The sequence below is a fragment of the Ictalurus punctatus genome, chromosome 21 (genome assembly GCF_001660625.3).
Source record: "Ictalurus punctatus breed USDA103 chromosome 21, Coco_2.0, whole genome shotgun sequence".
Classification (NCBI taxonomy): Eukaryota; Metazoa; Chordata; class Actinopteri; order Siluriformes; family Ictaluridae; genus Ictalurus; species Ictalurus punctatus.
In genome coordinates, this window is record NC_030436.2 from 10,217,142 (window position 1) to 10,236,475 (window position 19,334).

General features: G+C 38.4%; 1 protein-coding gene across 6 annotated transcripts; it reads right to left on the minus strand.

Moving 5' to 3' along the window:
- Positions 1–235: 235 nt before the first annotated feature.
- On the minus strand, positions 236–19,312 carry ccdc50b (coiled-coil domain containing 50b). 6 transcript variants are annotated; one of them, XM_047149423.2, is made up of 12 exons: positions 16,945–19,312; positions 16,475–16,547; positions 13,152–13,214; positions 12,891–13,014; positions 11,700–11,790; positions 5,028–5,130; positions 4,793–4,878; positions 4,624–4,674; positions 3,600–3,704; positions 2,651–2,748; positions 2,477–2,571; positions 236–2,410 (listed from the first exon to the last, which is right to left on the minus strand). In XM_047149423.2, the coding sequence occupies exons 2-12, from the start codon at positions 16,521–16,523 to the stop codon at positions 2,250–2,252; spliced, it is 1,026 nt and encodes a 341-aa protein (XP_047005379.1). In that variant the 5' UTR covers positions 16,524–16,547; positions 16,945–19,312; the 3' UTR covers positions 236–2,249. The 6 variants fall into 6 exon arrangements, with proteins under 6 accessions (XP_047005379.1, XP_017305634.1, XP_047005381.1 ...); XM_017450145.3 differs by having other exon boundaries at positions 16,475–16,586; XM_017450147.3 differs by having other exon boundaries at positions 237–2,395; positions 16,475–16,586.
- Positions 19,313–19,334: the final 22 nt, after the last annotated feature.

A 19,334-nucleotide genomic window follows, 5' to 3' on the forward strand; every position in this document is an offset into this window, starting at 1 on the left:
GGAATAAAATGATACACAAATTGTGGGTTGAAGTAGCAGAAGCAGTGTGACCACATTCAAGGTGAAGTGTGTGTGCGGGTGTGTGGGTGGAGTGATGCTGTAGCTAAGCAGATCGACAATTCTGACACAGCTTGACACCTAAACAATCCAACGTGACAAGAATTCCCCGGCATGTGATTAGAAACAGGGTGCACACACATAGCTGAACATCATCCTCATCGATTCATTCAGAGACTTGCGTCAGTCACAGGTTATTATTGTCCTTTAAAATACCATTTATTCAGCACTTTGTTACACCTATTACATGATCTAAAAGTGAAGTTTAATCTCTAAGTACTAAGTGTACAGTACAGGCTCATCAAGTGAATTAAAAAATAAAATAAAAATTGGATGGGTTGCACAAAATACACCAAGAAAGTAGCTGTATAACTTAACAAGGAAAAAAAAATCCCAAATACATCAATAGTCTTTCATATAAATGTACTATATGCCAAAGTCCAAATATGCTGTTTTATTTGAAAAAATATATATATTTCCAAGATATTTCAACCAATATCAAAAACAATACAAAACCTTACTCACAATCATCCCATAAATATTTCGGTGACATCCGTAATAATTAGTAGCGTTAACTGATGTGATATTAATTATTTAATGCTAGTTAAGGCTGATACACACTGATAGACTTCATTTCACATGACTTAACAAAAAAAAAATCTCCATTTGCCATGACAGAAAATGAGAACGCTGTATCACATCAACACATTTAAGTCCCGAATGCTCTCATGTGTCAAGTGCTCCTACGCAAAATATGTAAAGTTTACACTTATAAACGGTAATTTAAATATTTATTTTTTGGTATTTTCCATCTCACCTGCTACCCCGTTGAAATGCCTTCCCCACAGTTGCTCTCTGGTGTACCGCAAGGGTCGGTACGCTTGTCGGACCAATTTAAAAATTTTGTGCACGCACTAACGTGAGTTCTGTTTATTCATCAATTTTCATAGCAGTGAAACTGAAACACGGCTGGTCATATCTGCAACACCAGATTATATCAGTGTCCGAAACACTGATAACTGCTAACCTGTTTATCCAGAACTGCTGCATTTAACGCATGAATTACGTCTTTCAAAACAAATAAATAATAAATAGAAATTCCTGGTAATTGATAGTGAAGTTAAATGGAAAAAGGGTGTGTTATACTGTGGAAGTCTGGCTCCATGGACAAACTATTAATTATGGATTCTGATGGAACTTTTAAATCAATCGCATTTTGACTTATTACTAAAATCAGTAATATTACCAAAAGCTACTTGTTTCTTAGTTTTTGTTATAATTTAAGTAATAATAATCACCAGTTAAACCCCTCAAATTTTTTGATGTATAATTTTCCTACTGTTTTAGTTAACTGTTTGTTAACTAAATTATACTTCATGAAATGCATCATGTACAGTGATATGATATTTTTGTCCTATCGCCCAGCCCTATCACTGAGTAAAGATGGAAAGCCTTCCCAAAATTGTGGAGAACGTTATAACAGCAAAGAGGAGAACCATTCTATATTAATGCCTGCAGATTTGGAATGAGAGATTCAATACTCAGGTGTCCACATACTTTTGGCTGTATACTCTATAACAGCAGAGTTCTTGGCAGTGGACTCAGATTTTTGGATACTTAACGTACTATAGGTCTATTATTAACGTACTATAGGTCTACTATTGGGTCTCTATTGTAGTGTTTTATACCACAGCGAAGAGTGGATTAATATTGTATAGCTGCAGCTTTTACAGGGACTATATTCAGAGGCATGGATGCTCAACATAAATGGACTAGAAATGGAAGGAGTCTCCAGTGTCTGTGCTTCGTAACAGTCAGAGCAAAATCATAGGAAAAACAGCTTTGCAGTTATTATTAAAGAGAGGCAGGTGAGGGAATGACTCTTTATAACTGCTGTAACATAAGCAAGGACAGGAACGAACACCACGGCATTAAACATAACTATAAACTGACAAAATGTACAATGTCATTATTTAATTAATGAAAACTTGTAATCGGTGGCAAGTTGCTGTGGTGTAAGAGGAATAAAACACTTCAGGGTGTGCTGTTCTATTAAAATAATCAACTTTAGGTTGGTAACAGTAACCATGCTTCATCATCATCATCATCATCATCATCGCCGCACCACACTGTTGTGTTTTGTTCCTTATTTATCAATCAGACAGTGCACAATTAAAGAAACACCTATCCCTTTACTGCTGCTTACAGCTTTCCCGTTTCTCTTTGGGTTTGTGGCGTCCTGTTTTGTCGGCGTGGCGTCTGCTCGGCGGGATGACGGAAGGTTCTGGAAGGTAGTCGTAGAAAACGCTGTGCGGTGTGCGAGGAGCCAGGCAGATTCCTGCAGAAACAGACACTTGATCTGGTCTTTTACAGGAACATAGTCAAGATTTTTCCAGAATATTTTTAAAAAAGGAATTACCTGGCGGCGGGCTGGCCGAGATCCGGCTTTCCCGTTTCCTGCTGGTGAATGTCGGGTCCAGTTCTTCTGCGATGTTGTGGAAGGGGTGTGTGTGTCTGTGAAAAAAAGAGAAACGATTTAGAATGATGAATGTGTTCGTGGTATAAACACAAGCTGTGTGTGTGTGAGACTAACAGAGTAGTGCATGTGGGGATTAGTGGGCACTGATCCGGGGATTGCTCCTCTTCCACAGGTGAGTGCAGGCCCTCAGAGTTCAGTCTCTCTCTCGGCACCTGTACAGTTTATAAACTCATAAGTGAACTGCTAATAAAACTCGATATATCTCCAAATATCAGCGAGAAAGTAAGGCGACATGAGATGACTTCCTGTTGAAATTTGCTAACCAAATGTTAATGTTTGTTAATTTTTTCCATTGGCTTAAAAAATTTTTTTTGTTATAAATTAGTCAAAACTTTCCATGACACAATAAACTCTCAGTTCTGATTTACACTTCACACATATTTTTGCACTAACAGTCTCAGATGTATGCTGAAACTGTCCTCCACTTCATTTCACTTCTACCTGAAAGAAGATTTTTTTTTTCTTTTCTAAGGAATGTTTTGTAATGAATTTTTTCCCCGCATCATGTTCTTTAAATTTATTTGTGCAAAGGACACATTCATTTATGCAAATATACAGATATCACATTTTCTTTGTATATAAATTGATTGGTTTCTTTAAACAAAACACTACGCATCCACCGGAAACAATACTGTCAGATTACAATGATCTATTATATGTTTAACAATAAATGTAGGCATAAAATATGGAATATAAACGTATAGGGCTTATGGAAATCAGTTATCTTACTGAATTACATGGAAAAATAACATTATTCAGTTTTATTTAGGATTGAAATTTGCCTGTTTGGACAAAGCTACAGGACTTTCTTTCTGTTGATGCTTACATCCAGGCCAACTCTCAAAAAATCATTTTAATATCCATTAACTCTTCAGCCTGCATTGATAGAACTGTAAAAAGTTGTTTTATGATGACAGACCGATGAAGCGTGTTAACTAAAGCACTTACACAACAGAATAAACAGAATAAACAAACAGAAGGTTGAGCTGGGAGAGATTCCTACTTTTCTGCCTGTGCATCTTGGATCATGTGACCTCTCCACAGCAAGCAGGTCACGTGACCTCCTGTTGCTCTTCTTCTCTTGTCGCTGCATGTAGCAAGCGAGTTCCTAAAAAGAGTGAAAGAGATGAGGGTCAGGAGTTCTACTTTAATCATCATATTCGACACTTTAATAATATTTCATCTTAATGTGTGTTCCATCTTAATGAAAACTATCTTCCCATTGATGCATCGATCCATCCATCCAACCATCCACCCACCCATTCTACTTCAATCCCATTCATTCAGTATTAATTTAATCTATCCATCCAATTTTTTTTTCATCTCTCCATCCAGTTTAATTCGGTTCATCATTTTGTCCATCCATCCAACTGATCCAACTGGACTGATCCATTCATTTATCTACTCATTTATCCAGTTTAATTAAATCCATCAATGCATCCTTATAATAATCCATTCATTCATCCTTCCATCCAACCTGCATTTTTCTTCCATCCAGTTCTTCTTCGATTAAATACAACCTTTTCATCCATCTAACCATCTATCATCCATTTCTATAATTTCACCCATTTCTATAATGATAGTTGCAGTTCATCTTTCCATCCACCCATCCATTTCATCTTTCACCCATGTATCTATTAATTAATTAAATCAAATTCATACATCCAATGTTATAATCATCCATTTCATCCCTTTATCCAGATAGATTCAATCCATCTTTTCATTCATCTAACCATCCAATTGAAATACATGAATTCTTTCATTCATTTATTTACTCTGTAATCAAGAGTAATTATAAATTTCCATTCATCTGTCCCCGATTTCCTCAATCTATCCATCCATCCATCCAGCTGCTTTTATCTTTCATCCATCTTTCAATTAGTCAATCCAGTTTAATCAATTCCATCCATCTAGCCATCATCCATTCATTTATCCTTCCATCTGGCCATTTTTATTTCATTCCTTTTTCCAGTTTAATTCAATCCTTCGATCTATCCATCCATCCATCCATCCAAGCATCCTCTCACCTCATCTTGGGCCACTTGTACCGTACGGAAGTCCACTTCAGTTTCGGTGCTCTGGAACCGAGATCATGAGAGTATGTAAACTGAATAATTAAGGTGACATGCTGTCAGTGTGTGTGTGTGTGTGTGTGTGTGTGTGTGTGTGTGTGTGTATGAGATCTACATGACCTACCCTCTTGTGAGGCTGTTTGTCTTCCTCCTCCTGCAGTCTACGAGCCAGTTCAGCATCCCGCATCATCTGCTCCCACAGCCCTAACCCTGAGAGAGAGAATGAGAGAAAATACAACAAGAGGGAGAAGGTAAGAGAGAGAGAGAGAGAGAGAGAGAGAGAGAGAGAGAGAGAGAGAGAGAGAAACAGAATATATGTATAATCATGCCACTGTTTGTATGAAGTGAGATTTGATTACCCCGGCTGAGCGGTGAGTCTCCACTGCCCTCATGGTAACCAGCCTCGGCTCTCCCATGTCTAATCTTCAATTCTTCCTCCTCCTGCAGCCGCTTGGCCATCTCCTACCATCACACACACACACACACACACACACACACACACACACACACACACACACACAATTGCATGCTATAACATGACCACACTCACAACTTACATGGTATAACACCGATGGACAGAATCATAGATCATATTTTAAGTGAACCATCTTATGAGCCCCCACTACCACTATCACAAAACATAAACACATCATGTCTCTGATCATCCAGGTAACGACACACAGTATTAATAATCGAGCGTATGTAAACTTCTGAACCGATTCATTTGTGTAAATTCTGTAAGTTATTATTGTGTCTTGTGGATTATATGTAAACATCTGTTATGTGAAATAGTTTATTCAGGGCAGAACTAAATAAAAAAAACTAAATGTGATTTTTATGATTTCTTCTATTTATTCATTTTCAATTAAAATAAAAATAATAACAAAAAAATAGTAGAAGGTTTAAACTGTGAATTTTACATTTTAATTGGGAACAGTGTGTGATTTTACTAGCCCACGAAATCTTACATATTCAGCATCTGCATGTATAAAATGACATTTGAGACACTGTAGATTGCAGTGTAATCACATTAGAAGCCGATCCTGTCCCTCAGTCTGGTTTTCAGCTGAGTGTAAAGGCCGAGGGAGTGGGCTGAGAAGTTTCCACACACATCACAAACGCACTGAGTAGAGGAAAGTACAGCTCAATATAAACCCACACACATACCCCCCCCCACACACATGCTCACACACACGCACGCACACTCACACACTCAGGCTGAGAAACATCTTAGCCATTGTTGAGGTTTTGATTCTGAAGGCGACTTCTATAATGATAAGTGTAACTGCAGCCGCATGTGTGTGTGTTTGCGCACGCGTGTGTGTGTCTTAGTTTCTGTTGTGGTTCTATAACTGTGACATCATGGGAGCTCTGTATTATTGCTCTGTGATACAGAGACGCCGCCTTTAGAAACACTGAAATGCTGTTAACTATTTTATTCCACTGCACACACAGTTACATAAGATCAAATACTCAGTAAAAAAAAAGGGAGCACTGAGAGGCACCACCTCTGTGGAAAGCAGAATTAAACTTCAAAAGAAAAGAGCTGAAAGGAGGGAAATTAAAGCTCAAATCCCTATAACTGTACAATAAATAAATAAAATAAAATAAACACCACAGAACAAATACAATACCACAGAACAAATACAAATACCACAGGACAAAACACTATAACTGTTCAAAATTTTCAACAATTTAAAAAATATTTTTAATGATGTTTTGGGGGGATTTTTATTCCTGAGCTTTCCACTGACAGAATACTTTTTTTCAGAATTGTTCTCAAACTCCACTTCGTAAACATTTGGTTTCGAGAATATTTTTAAAGTTAATTGCAATAAACACTTTGCACCAACAGAGGGTAGCACAACAACATTTGCTTTCCGTACCTCATCTTCACGTTTTGTAATCTCAATCATCAAGTCAAATGTTTTTCACCTCCATCATTATCCTTTAGATTTACTGTATTCAGTGGTGGAAAAGTTTTTTGTAAAAACATACATAGTGGTTAGCACGCCGCCAGGGTTGGGGGTTCAATTCCCACCACTCCCCTGTGTGTGCAGGGGTTTCCTCTGGGTACTCCGGTTTCCTCCCCCAGTCCAAAGACATACACGGTAGGCTGACAGGCATGTCCAAAGTGTATAAATAAGTGTGTGTATGTGTATGTGATTGGGTATAGAAAATGGATGGATGGATGGTTGGACACCATAACCACTTTTGTAAACATTTCACTGTAAACCATCACATAAGGCATATAGTTATAGTTATAAAGCTTAAAAAGGAGCATTTACAGAAGAAATGTGGTGCTCATGAAAAATGTTAGTCGGAAACGTCGGAAAATGCATTTCGCTCCTGAGTTACGTATATAATATAATAATAATGTGAACTTCGATTGATCGACTTCAAATGCTATAAATGACGATGAGTTATTGTGATTTTATATTTATTTCAGTCAGCCTTTGATAAAAAAAATTAGCAGGCATCACTAAATCAGTAAATCGGTTGTGCTATTAGCTAGTATATAACTACCATGATATACCGGTCCATGATATACATGGTATTAACGACATAGTTGATGACGTGTTACGCAATCTCACACATGGGCATCTCACACATAGAATGAGAACAAGCGGAAGGAGTTCCAATCCTAGACAAAGAAGAAGAATTAATCCTCAAACAAGGAGCTTCCTCAGTAATATGGAAGTGGTTCGGATACAGAAGATTAGACGTGAATCAAATGTCAGTGATTTGAAAAGTGTGTCAAAAACCCGTACCATCAATGCATGGAAACACAGCAAATTTGTTCCACCACCTCAAGCAAAAACACAGACCAGAATATGAAGAAAGCCAGAACGAGAAAGTGTCAACAAGTAACGTACAGCAAACTCCTTTTATCCAGAAGGGTGTGGTCAGAAAGATAGTGTTGAACCTGACTATTTTCATATTGCCATTTATATCGTAACCGCAAAATTTACCATGAAATATCGTGATATAAGTTTAAGTCTATATCGACCATCCCTACTGTGAACGTGCTGAAAATTTACATACGGCATGAATTTGATTAAAATAATAATTGTAACATAATTAACATCACTTCTATTGAAGCATACAATTCAAAGTATTAATGCTAAATAAATATTAAAATATTTTTATTTTCATTTTTATTAATCTGAAGATTAGTTACAAAAAAAAATAATAAATGGAGGTTTGGCTTAAAGATCATGATCCTAAGAAAGCTGTATTTCACTGGAGGTTTATAAGACATTTACTTTTTGAGGAAACATCACGATTTTTAACTTTTAACACTTTAAACACAAAGCAACAAGTAGTCATGTTGGTGTAAGACGAAACTTTCTCATAAATTTCTGAAGGAGGTAGAGCTGAGACCAAAATATAGTAGTAGTGTAGTTACTACTCAGATGAGGGTGTGTTTTTTGTTTTTGTTTTTTTGTTTGTTTGTTTGTTTTTTTAAACCAAACAGCTATTATATATATATATATATATATATATATATATATATATATATATATATATATATATATATATATATATATATATATATATATATATATTGTGAAGCGTTTATAATTTCAAAATGGCGGATGGGGTTGGTTCAACTTACCTCCTGCAGGGGGCGCTAATGATTACTTTAAAAATAGTTGGGTTTTTTTCTTTTAAAAAAAATAAATAAATAAAAAATCACAAAACATCAAATGTTTTTAGTGTATGAAGTCCAAAGGGCATTATTTTGGATTCCTGTAAAATAATAAATCACAAATGCTAAGGCTTAGTCGTAGTACTACAGTATATACAGATGCGTGCAAAAGTTTGTACACTGAAATTGATCAAACTAACAAGACATTTAGTTTCATTGTTTTTGTTTTTATTTACCTTGTTCCTTTACTGTAACAAGTATAAAACCGTATGTTAAGATTATATAAAAACCGATATAAATGAGATATAAATTATTCTACTCACCTCCAAAGACCTTTTCAAGACTCCTGCTGTTTGTTTAGAATTTTTACTCTTTTTTGTGTGTGGCATGTCCTCACTGTTTGAAATAGTCTGCCCAAACACTTTATATCTTCTTACCCGCTTCGCCAAATTTGTTCAAGGTCAGTATTTTGTTCTTCAGCTTGTATGACAGCTTGTTTTCCAGTTTCCCATTTACACCTAACTCCACAGCTCAGAGTAAACAATTTGATCCTGTTTGAACTTGTGTGTGAGGTCATTACGCATTAATGAGGTGCATTCAAATACACTGACAGGCACATGTCAGTCAAGACAGATTCGGACAAAAATCCTAGAGATATACTGTTAAAAATCCTTTAGAAATACAAAACCTGGAGTTTTGTGTATGTTTGTGTGTGTGTGTGTGTGTGTGTGTGTGTGTGCCCCCCATTTTTGTTTGTGTCTGTGTTAATATTTTGTGGTATGTCTTGCCTACAAGATATTAAATGAAGAATCATTAAATACATATTTTAAAAATATATAAATAAATGACAGGGGTACAAACTTTTGCAATCTACCGCACTGTACTGTATAAAGCTTTCTGACGCTCTTTAGCACCGCTGTGAGACATTTCACACCGTCTAACAAAGCGTTCACTCCAACGTGGTAAGATTCATCCGTAAACAGTTGGAAGTCAGTTAGAGGAATTGCAGGGCCCCTCACAGCCCACCCAGGGAATCTTGATGGCCCACCCAACACACAAACACGCACTTCATGTGTAATAATAAGCCAGGTGCTCATGCTGTGTGTCTTTCTCGCTCTGTACTGAAACATCCGTGTGGTGAATGGAGGCTCTGAAAGACCTTTTCTTTCTCAGACAGGAGTCGGCTCTTGCTTACACACACACACACATGCACACACACACACACACACACACACACACACACACACACACACACACACGTACACACACACGTACATACACACGTACACACACACAACAAGGCCTCCCTTTGTCAACAACCACATTGACTTACACAGTGACATCTTGTTTAAATAGTTGACATAGCGACATCTGGGTCTTAAAACCTAAGCAATGTGATAAGCCAAAGCCGTAATTTATTTCCTTTTTCTTTAAAGTCCTGTTGAGGCCACTATAAGTAGGGACAATGACTCCAACTGAGCTTGAATGAGCTTGTGTTCTTAGCGCACACATCTTTCCCTTGTATAATATACTCTAGTGTAGTGCACACACTGTGCATGGTCATCAAATGATTCCTTGAACCAATCCTGTTGTGCGTCCTGTGCGAGGTTTCTTCAGTTCCCTACTCGCAACTTTAGTTCCTACCTGCAATTAGTTTCCATTTACTGTTTGATCTTATTCTCTCAGGTATGACCGTCTTATTGAAGGTGTATAGAAACTTTACAAAGAAAAATTTATTTAGGAAGGAAGCAGAATTAGAGATAAGTAGAGACTGTTTTTCTACTTGCTTTGGTCATCGTACATAGCTAGTACAGTTAGTTTGTTTCGCTAATCTGCCAATGAAGCCTAGAATGTAACATGTTAATCAAAAAAAAAATCACAATTTAAACTAAATTAGTGTGTATAGTGGGCTGCATGCTATACATTTTGACGTAAAAACTTAGAGTCTCTCTCTACCACTGATACGGATCAACAATTTTGATGACATCATTCTGCACTGGAAGATTCAGTTCCAATCAAATCAGTTCTCTAGAATCTGAAGTGTCCTGCCCCAACATTATAAAAATCCATGATAATAACTCTCAAGTACGGCTTAGCCCAGGCTGTGAGGTAAGCTAAACGCTATTGGCGATTTAAAAAGGGGGAGGAGCCACACAATATATATCCCACCCTGACTTCCTGTTTCAGTGAAAATTACGTCAACACATCGAATAATGCTGCGCGTTTCAAGGCACTTCACAGGGACTTTAAGAATACTTTTTTGTTTGGGAATTCCTTCAGGAAGAAATGGAGCAGTTATTTGGCGTTTTTGGGGGACTCTCGAGGAGGGGCAGTGGAGAGTATAATTTAGGGTTTAATCTATGATTATACTTGATTATTGTATTTATTTATTTTTTAATTGTGTGTATTTGTATTTATTTATTTATTTATTTATTTGGATATGTGAGTTTATATTCTATTGACCACGGGGGTGTTCGTGGTGGGACAAGGGTGGGGTGGGAGGTTGGTAGGGGGAGGGGTTATAGTGAGGATTTATGTTAAAATAGTTTGATTCATTATATATGTTGTTTGTCTATTTATGTTAACTTGTGAATCAATAAAAGTGTTAATCACAAAAGAATATTTTTTTGTTCCACTTTTAATTAAGTATCTCAGTTCGTGCCCTGTGATGGACTGGCATCCCGTCCAGGGTGTACCCCACCTTGTACCCCATGCAACCTGGGATAGGCTCCAGGATCCCTGCAACTCAGTAGGATAAGCGCTATAGAAAATGGATGGATGGATCTTGGATTGTTAAGCTACATTATCGTTGTTAAAAAAAACATAGAGGCAAAATTCAATCATGAATAACTTAAGATCTAAAGTTGTGTACATTTGATTTTTTTAGCCAAACTATTCCTTGAACGTGTGCAAACTTTTCTGGCCTCACCATTTGCATCTAACCAAGCCTCTGTGATGACCTGGTGCTGAAAGTAAAACCTCAGGTGTTGCTGTGGAGACGGTTATGAAGCCGACGGTGCCTGTTCAAGTTCGTCAACAACAAAGCGGGCATTTTTAAAGCCTGAGATTCAGAAGAGAAGGACTGGCTGAAGGAGCGAAGAAATAAAGGAGCACTTGAGGCTATCGTGAAGTGTTCTGCTAACTGAGAGACCCTTCTCGTGAAAACAGGGGCCTCATTCTGTGGCTCCGATTTTCCTTTCTCGTCCACGAATTCGGGTACAAGCGCCCATGCTGTCCAAGTGCTCGGTAATGAGCTTAAAAGTGAGAGACTCTAGGCTGTTGGACGGTGAGTGCTGTGTGAGACCATGCGTTCAGAGCCATGACAAAACACACACTGCGTGTTTTTTTTTGTTTTCACACACAGCCATATGAATAGTACCTCATCCTCTTTCTCCCTCTTCTGAGCTTCTTCGTCACATCGCCGCAGTTCTTCCTGAATCACCCTCGCGTACTCGCAGTCCTGCTCCTCCCTGCAAACGAGCCACAGAGACGGAAACGCCAGCTCAGTTCGTTCACAGTTCAGTGGAAAACCTTCCACAAACGCTCAGACAGTTATCAGTAATCAGGAAGAAAATATAGTTAAAGGTGCATTCAGTAATTTTAGCTTCCTAACACTGCCATTCCCATCAGTGCTGTCTCCAAAGCCACACCCCCAAAGATCCATTTCCATGAACTTTAACACTGTATTGTACGTTCTTACGATCTTGCTTGCTAGCATTCTAGCGTAGAGTTTCAGTGGCGTGGAAGGACCATTGGAGGGACCATTGAAAATTTGTTTTAGGTAGCATCCGCTAAAATGACTGACTGCACCTTTAACATTACCTTAGAGCTTAACTCGAAAAGCTTGAACTTTTCCTTGTCCTGATTGGTTAGATGTGACATCATTTGTTTTTTCACTTGTTTACAGAAGCTGGGGTGCTACTGTTAAACATTTTTTATTATTTATCGACACCTACCAGAATATTACACTTTTTTTTTGTTGCTTAAAATCAGTGACCGCACCTTTAATCCAAAACAGCATTGAGCATTCCGAAACACACAAACGAAAGTCACAGTAGTCGAACTATTCTACACGTGGCACAAGCATTTCTTGTCAGATCTGGACTGAAAAATGCTCACTGACTGCACCTTTAATGTGACAGCTGTGGTGCGAGTTTGCTTGCTAGAGAAAAATCAGCGTAGAGAAAACTCTCATGCTTGGACGCTTACAGTGTGGTTATCTTGTCTGTTACCTGATCTCAAAGTACTTTGTTATCTGGGTGTTTTATTAATTAGCTATGGTTAGGTGGCTAACTTGCTACCATCGGAGTTTTTTACAAGGTTTGCTATTGATGATGTGGCGTATCAGAGACGGCTTATGACGGTGAACAATTTTGCTAGTGAAATGATTATTAGAATATTTCTCCAATAACAGAGCTTGTTTTGCGATATAAAATATATATATATATATATATATATATATATATATATATATATATATATATATCTTACACACTGCAAGCTTAACTACAACACAGTACTGCTTTCTGTCTTAATTTCCACACACACACACACACACACACAGTCTTACAGCTGATGGAGCTGGTGTGTGAGACGGTCTCTCTCCTCCTCCTCGTCCTGCAGCCTTCGAGCCAAGCGCACGTCATTCTGCACCGCCTGGTTCTTCTGCATGTTGGAGCTGTAGAACTGCTCGACTGAGACGTGGGGAGGGGGAAAGAAGAACGTGTCAGAACGTCCCGTCATCCCTTTCGAGCTTTACGGTCGTCTGTGTCACTCTGCTCTTACGTCACTGATTTGACGAGGATGAGTGTGATGGAGTGTGTTTACTCACTCTCCTGCTCCTGAAGTCTGTGAGCCAGAGCTCCGTCTTCCAGCGCCGAGAAACACTGGCACACTGTGAGAGAAACGAAGCCAGACACAAAGGAGACGCAATGAGTGTGTGCAGGAAAAATGGTTCATAAGATGGAGTAGGAGTCATATGATACCTCTTTCTCTCTCTCTCTCTCTCTCTCTCACTCTCTCTCTCTCTGTGTATCTCATCATGACAGCCATAACAGGAAAACTGGCCAAGTGGGTTAGTAAGGCAGTACAGGCAGTTAATAAAGGTGCATTTGTGTGTGTGTGCGCGCGCGTGTGTGTGTGTGTGCGCGCGTGCGTGCGTGCGCGCGCGTGTATCTGACCCAGTCAAATATGCTCCAATTAAATGGAAGCACAATGCAATGGTGACTGATGATGAAAGCCTTGCAATAAATAACAATAAACTAACACACTGAACAATGCAGATTAACTTTCCTTCATTTAAACACAAGAACACAGTATATAACAGTAAAAAAAAAAAAAAAAAAAACAACCAGATGTCAAATATAAAACCAATGAATGCTCTGAAGTTCTCTTGAAAACATAGATTACTAGGCACAGGAGCAATAGCAATGGAGACGGAAAGTTCTAGCCACTCTGCCCTCAAGCCCGCTCTCCAACTGCATGCTCTATGAGCTCAGACGGAAAAGTTGACACGGCCGTCCTGAGGACAGAGGCTTGTTTCAAACACGTCTGACACAGCCGTAATTACATTGGGATTAAGAACTGGGACTTCCTGTGGGTAGTGGCACTTCCTGTGTCGGGAAAATCTTAAACGAGGACTGAGATTTGGAACAACACACCTTTTCGCAAACCGCTTGCAGCTCTGACAGTAGCGCAGGTTTATATAAGACTAATAATAAACGGATTTGTCCTTATTTAACAAAGAACAAAGATCGTTCTTATGGTGACTTTTTCTGTAAGGAGACGTTTATTTAGCATTTATGGAAGGAGTCTCCAGTGTCAGAAGTAAAGCTTCAATACAGTAACTTCAAGTTTTCCGATATTTTCAGGACAGAGCTTTGCAGTTTCTTGGAAAGTTTTTTTGTCTAATTAACTTCGCGGGAAAGAGAGAGAGATAAATGAGAGGCGGATGAGGGAACAGAGGTTTATAGCTGCTATACCGTAAGTGCGTAAGTAACAGGAACTAACTTGATTCGTGGATGTCCCACAACATTTACCATAATAATAAATGGATAGAAAGTACGACGTGACGTTCATAATTAATAACTAAAAGATTGTAGAAAAATTGTTGGCAAAAATTGGTGCAGTGTAAGAGGCATTAAACACTTTGGGGCATGCTGTAATTGGAAAATAAGCAACTTTGTAGTGGTAGCAGTAACTCTGCTTCAGCACACCATCCTGTCATTTAGGGCTGGGCAATATGACAAAAATATCATAATCACAGTACTTGAGGAGATTTCTACAACAATTTCTGAAACAACCTGTCTGCAAAATAATAGTAAAATAATAAAAAAAAAACTAAATTTGATGATACTTTATTTATTGCCAACAAAGACAAAGAAGATTAAAAAAAGAAGAAGAATTACGTCAATTGCATCCATTTTGTACCATTTAAATTTTTTAAATATAAAAACGTAAAAAAAATACATCACCATACCAACGATATCTCAGAAAAGTGTATCGCGTGATCATTTATCACGATATCGATATTATATCGATATATCACCCAGCCCTACTGTCATTGATTATTTTCCTAGAACAACACGTCACAGCGTGCTTTATTCCTTACATATTACTCCATTATTCATTTGATTATTTAGTGATTACTTTATCTGTGGTTTTGTCCTTTTATGATTGTATTTCCCTTTTAATGTTTTAATGTTTTCATTTTATCCTTTTATTTCATGTTATTTATATTCTGTTTGGATTTAGCTAAAGATTGTGTACGGCACTTGCTGTCTTTTAAATGTGATTTATAAATAAAGGTGTCGTGACTAACTCTGAATGTGAGTGGGGGGAACCAAAAGATGGACTTTTAACTCTGATCAATTTTCCCTACACAACCATAAATAACAGTTCTGTGTTCAGAAATTTGATTTAACAACGCTTTAAGCTGAAAGAGGCGAGCGGGACGCGGGCAGGGGGTCGGTGTGGGTGGAGCTGTTTTGCTATTTGACCCGATTTCATCTCGGTTTCGTTTGCGGGATTTCACCAGATGACCTGAGGGTGTGCAGATGGTAGTGCTTAAAGTGAGACACAAGAAGGCCAGTGAAGTGAGGGAGGAAGGGAATGACGGGGGCAGAGAGAGAGAGAGAGAGAGAGAGAGAGAGAGAGAGAGAGAGAGAGAAGGAAAGACACAGAGAGACAGAGAGAGAGAGAGACAGAGAGAGAGAGAGACAGAGAGACAGACTGAGGCCTCTGTTTAGAAAATGGTCATGCATGCACTTTTCCTTTAGCACAGTCCTTCTCCTTTCTCTAGCACGGTCTATATTTGGCACTGAGAGGGAGTGAAGTAGAAGAGATTATATAAATATAATGACTGAGAAGAGGAGGGCGTGCTACACACACACACACACACAGATCCTAAAAGGCAGCTCGGTGTACATGTAGGTCCAGTGTTTGGTTTCTCGGTTTGTTACATGTTTGTCTGTTTTGGAGAACTGAAATCATATAAACTTTTTTCCACGCTATATTCTACACGTAACCGACCATGAGAGTACACTCTCAAATAAAAAGGTACTAAACGGTACCATTCGGTATCTCTGTACATCTTTTATACCTTTAATTCGCATCCTTCACCTAGAAAGGTGCGTTTAAAGCTTTTTTTTTTTTTTTTTTTTTTTTTAAAGAGAGAAAACCTTGAGGTCTATTTAGGCTATGTGCCTCAAAACATTTTTAAAGGTGCTTTTCATATCCACGTTTCCTGGTGAAAGATACATATTAAAAAGGTACCGTTGAGGAAACCACACCATCGTTCACACAAAAAAGAAATCTCTTCAAATTCTCAACTGACTGTGAGGATGTTCACTGAAAGTACGCTCGTCCAAAGTAATTAGAGGGAAAGTGCGGACATTCTTGAAGCTTTATCTGCCTTCACCCCCTCCTCTTCTACACTTCACTCCAATACTGAAGCCAGGCGTCTCTCTCTCTCTCACACACACACACACACACACACACACACACACACACTCATTTCACATTACTACGTATTAAAGTGAATGTTAAATCAACCATAATCCAGTGTGCAGTCACTGTAGTGTTTGATGATGAATAAACATCAGCACAATTTAATGAGAGAGAGAGAAAAAACATCCAAAACACTGAGATGCTCACGGTCGTAGACGTGCGGCAGGTGAGATTTGTCAATCCCAATCTGTGTCATGGCAGCATTCGTGATCACTCACACCTCCATGGCGCAGCACATAAAGAAAACAGCATGCAAAATCTAATGAAGATAAGAACATTTTCACATTATTAAATAAGATCGAATTGCCTAATTAGGCTCCACTATGGACCCTTAATCAAACCTGTGTTGGTTCTGTATTAGGATAAAATCAGGATAGATAATAAAGCCATTCTACTATAGGTTAATACAAAATAAATAAATAAATACATACATACATACGTCAATAGAAACAACAATTATTTCTATTGAATCCAATATTCAATATTGATTTTTGGACTACCAATCTAAAACTAACACATTAGTAATTAAATTAAGTAATGTGTACCGATTAATTAGTTCTCCTTCTTAAACACAAGTGACAATAAGGAGTTTTAAATGTTTAAGAAAAGTTTTTCACCTTCTCCAGTCGCTCCAAGGATGTCGTTTTATTTCTTCTTTCTCCTCTAAAAGTCGTGATTTCTGATCTCTGTGCACAAATCCTCTCAGAAATACTGTACACACCACACACTCTCCTACACACCTGATAAACAGGTGATATTCATACAGTCCTGATGAAAAAGTCTGAGGATAAAACGTTACAGCAGCAGAGAGGCAGAAGCATATGCGTTTTTGTTACCAAATGCAACGGACAGGAGTGTAATAACACACACACACACACACACACACGCGCGCGCGCACACACACAAAATCTGCGCATGCGCGCCACCTGCTGGTCATTAGGGAAATTACACCAAGCTGCGTCGGAGTTTGCGGGTTAAACAGTGTGTCAAGGGAGAAAATATTGGCACACTCAAACAACACTCATTCCTTTACATAAACTCTAAACTCACTTTAACTGGCCCATGCCACTGTCACAGCTGTCACTGTCGCAAACACACACTTCATACATAGTGTGGAAAATATTGAAATAACTTTTTTTTTCTTTGTTGATACACAGGTACAAGAAAGTGTTAGTCCAAAAAATAAAACCAAAAAAGTTTAACTACATTGTTGTGCAGGTTGTGACGTGAATGAGTCACACATGTGCAGTAACACAGAGGGGTGTGTGTGTGTGTGTGTGTGTGTGTGTGTGTGTATGAACTGCCAAGCTGCTATTTATTCCTCCTGTTTGATGCCTGCTACATTGACAGGACATAAATTCCTGTTTACAGCTCCAGTCTGCAGATATTAAAGCAGCCAAAGGTTGTGAATCATTTAAACCTTTTGGCCAGGGTCGTGTATTTAAAAGTGACAACTGACAGACTCGAAGTGATCCAGCAGTACAGGGACGCAGTGTAGAGTACACCCAGTTATTCTACTTATGGATGGATGTTCAGCTTCTAGTCTAGAGTAAATATATTTATAAAACCACAAAGTTTGGAATTAAAGAAAGAAGTTTAAAGGATTGTAGGTGCTGAGACATCCAGGGTGTGTTCAGCCAGTATTCCCAGGATAAGTTGACCAGGAGAAAGCGGATAATTGAAGAACGAATGAGGTGGATTTAGTACAATAACTAGAACTTTAATTAGGACAGACATTATTTCTGTTTAAACTCGAGAGGACACAATGAGCCTTCCAGCAAATATATATATAAAAAAGTTGTATTGGATATCGGAGAAAACGTCTCAGATATCAGATCCTGTAACAAATGGTGAAGACTGAAATGGGATTTGGAAAAGAAATGCATTTTTATCATTTGAAACATTTACATATAAAGAGACTTGACTGTTTTTTTTTTTATTTCTATCATTTTGTTTGGATTGATTTGATTATATTTACTGTGTAAGTGGTTGGCACATTTGCCTCGCCCCTCCGGGGTTAGGGGTGGAATCTCACCTCTGTCCTGTTTGTGCAGAGCTTGCGTGTTCTCCTCGTGCTTTGGGGTTTCCTCAGGGTACACCGGTTTCCTCCCCCAGTCCAGAGACATGCTGCAGGCCGATCGGCATTTTAAAAAATTGTGTGTGAGATTGTGCCCTGCGATGGCTTGGCACCCTGTCCAGGGTGTACTCCCTGGTAGACACTTCAGGCTCCTCGCGACCCTGTGTATGATACGCGCTACAGAAAATGGACGGATGGATGCAAGTGTTTTAGTTTAAAAAAATACATTATGAAGCTTAGTAACATCTAAAGAAAACAATATTAGATGGATATCTGTAACAGCTAATGCTAAAGTTTCAGGATCAGTATCAAAAAGGAAAAAAATCCCCACTTATTCTTTTTCGCCTTTTGTTTTCTGATACCACAGTACCATTCTGATATTGTAAACATTGCATAAATATCTGATAATACAGTATAGTAAAGTATAAAGCACAAATATAATAAAATAAAATTTTCCGAATTTGAGTTCAATCTTTGCCATTTGTTCCTGGATCCAATGTCCAGGCCACTGTTTTGTTCTGGTATCGACCCGATACTGATACTGTTTTGGATCTGTGCCATCTCTAAATATTATGTACAGGTTTCCATATCAGAAAGTAGAACCTTTAATGATCCGACACACCCTGAAAGAACCCTTTTTAAATACAAGCTTGGATCTTCTAGAGTACACATTAAATCTGCATTATGTTATAACTTCCGGGGAGTGCTCGAGCTCCAAAGCACTCAGGGCGTTGGGAGATTTCACCGAAACTCTTTAAGGGTTAATTTAGCGCTGAAGGTGTAAAATCTGCGTAATACAGTTATATGAGTTCTCACGCAGCTCCTTAGTTCTCGTTAAGAATATGAAACTTCCTCTCGTCGTCCGTTGCTGACCTTCTGAGGCGTCAGAGTTGGCCGGATGACACGGCTGATGAAGTTCTGCCACCGTCA

Coding starts and splice junctions, on each gene's coding strand:
- ccdc50b (XM_047149423.2), bottom strand. CDS start 16,523: ATGACACAGATTGGGATTGACAAATCTCACCTGCCGCACGTCTACGAC. Junction 5,131..11,699: donor AGAGGGAGAAAGAGGATGAG/GTACTATTCATA, acceptor GTGTGATGGTAG/GAGATGGCCAAGCGGCTGCA. Junction 2,572..2,650: donor ATCCCCACATGCACTACTCT/GTTAGTCTCACA, acceptor TTTTTTTCACAG/ACACACACACCCCTTCCACA.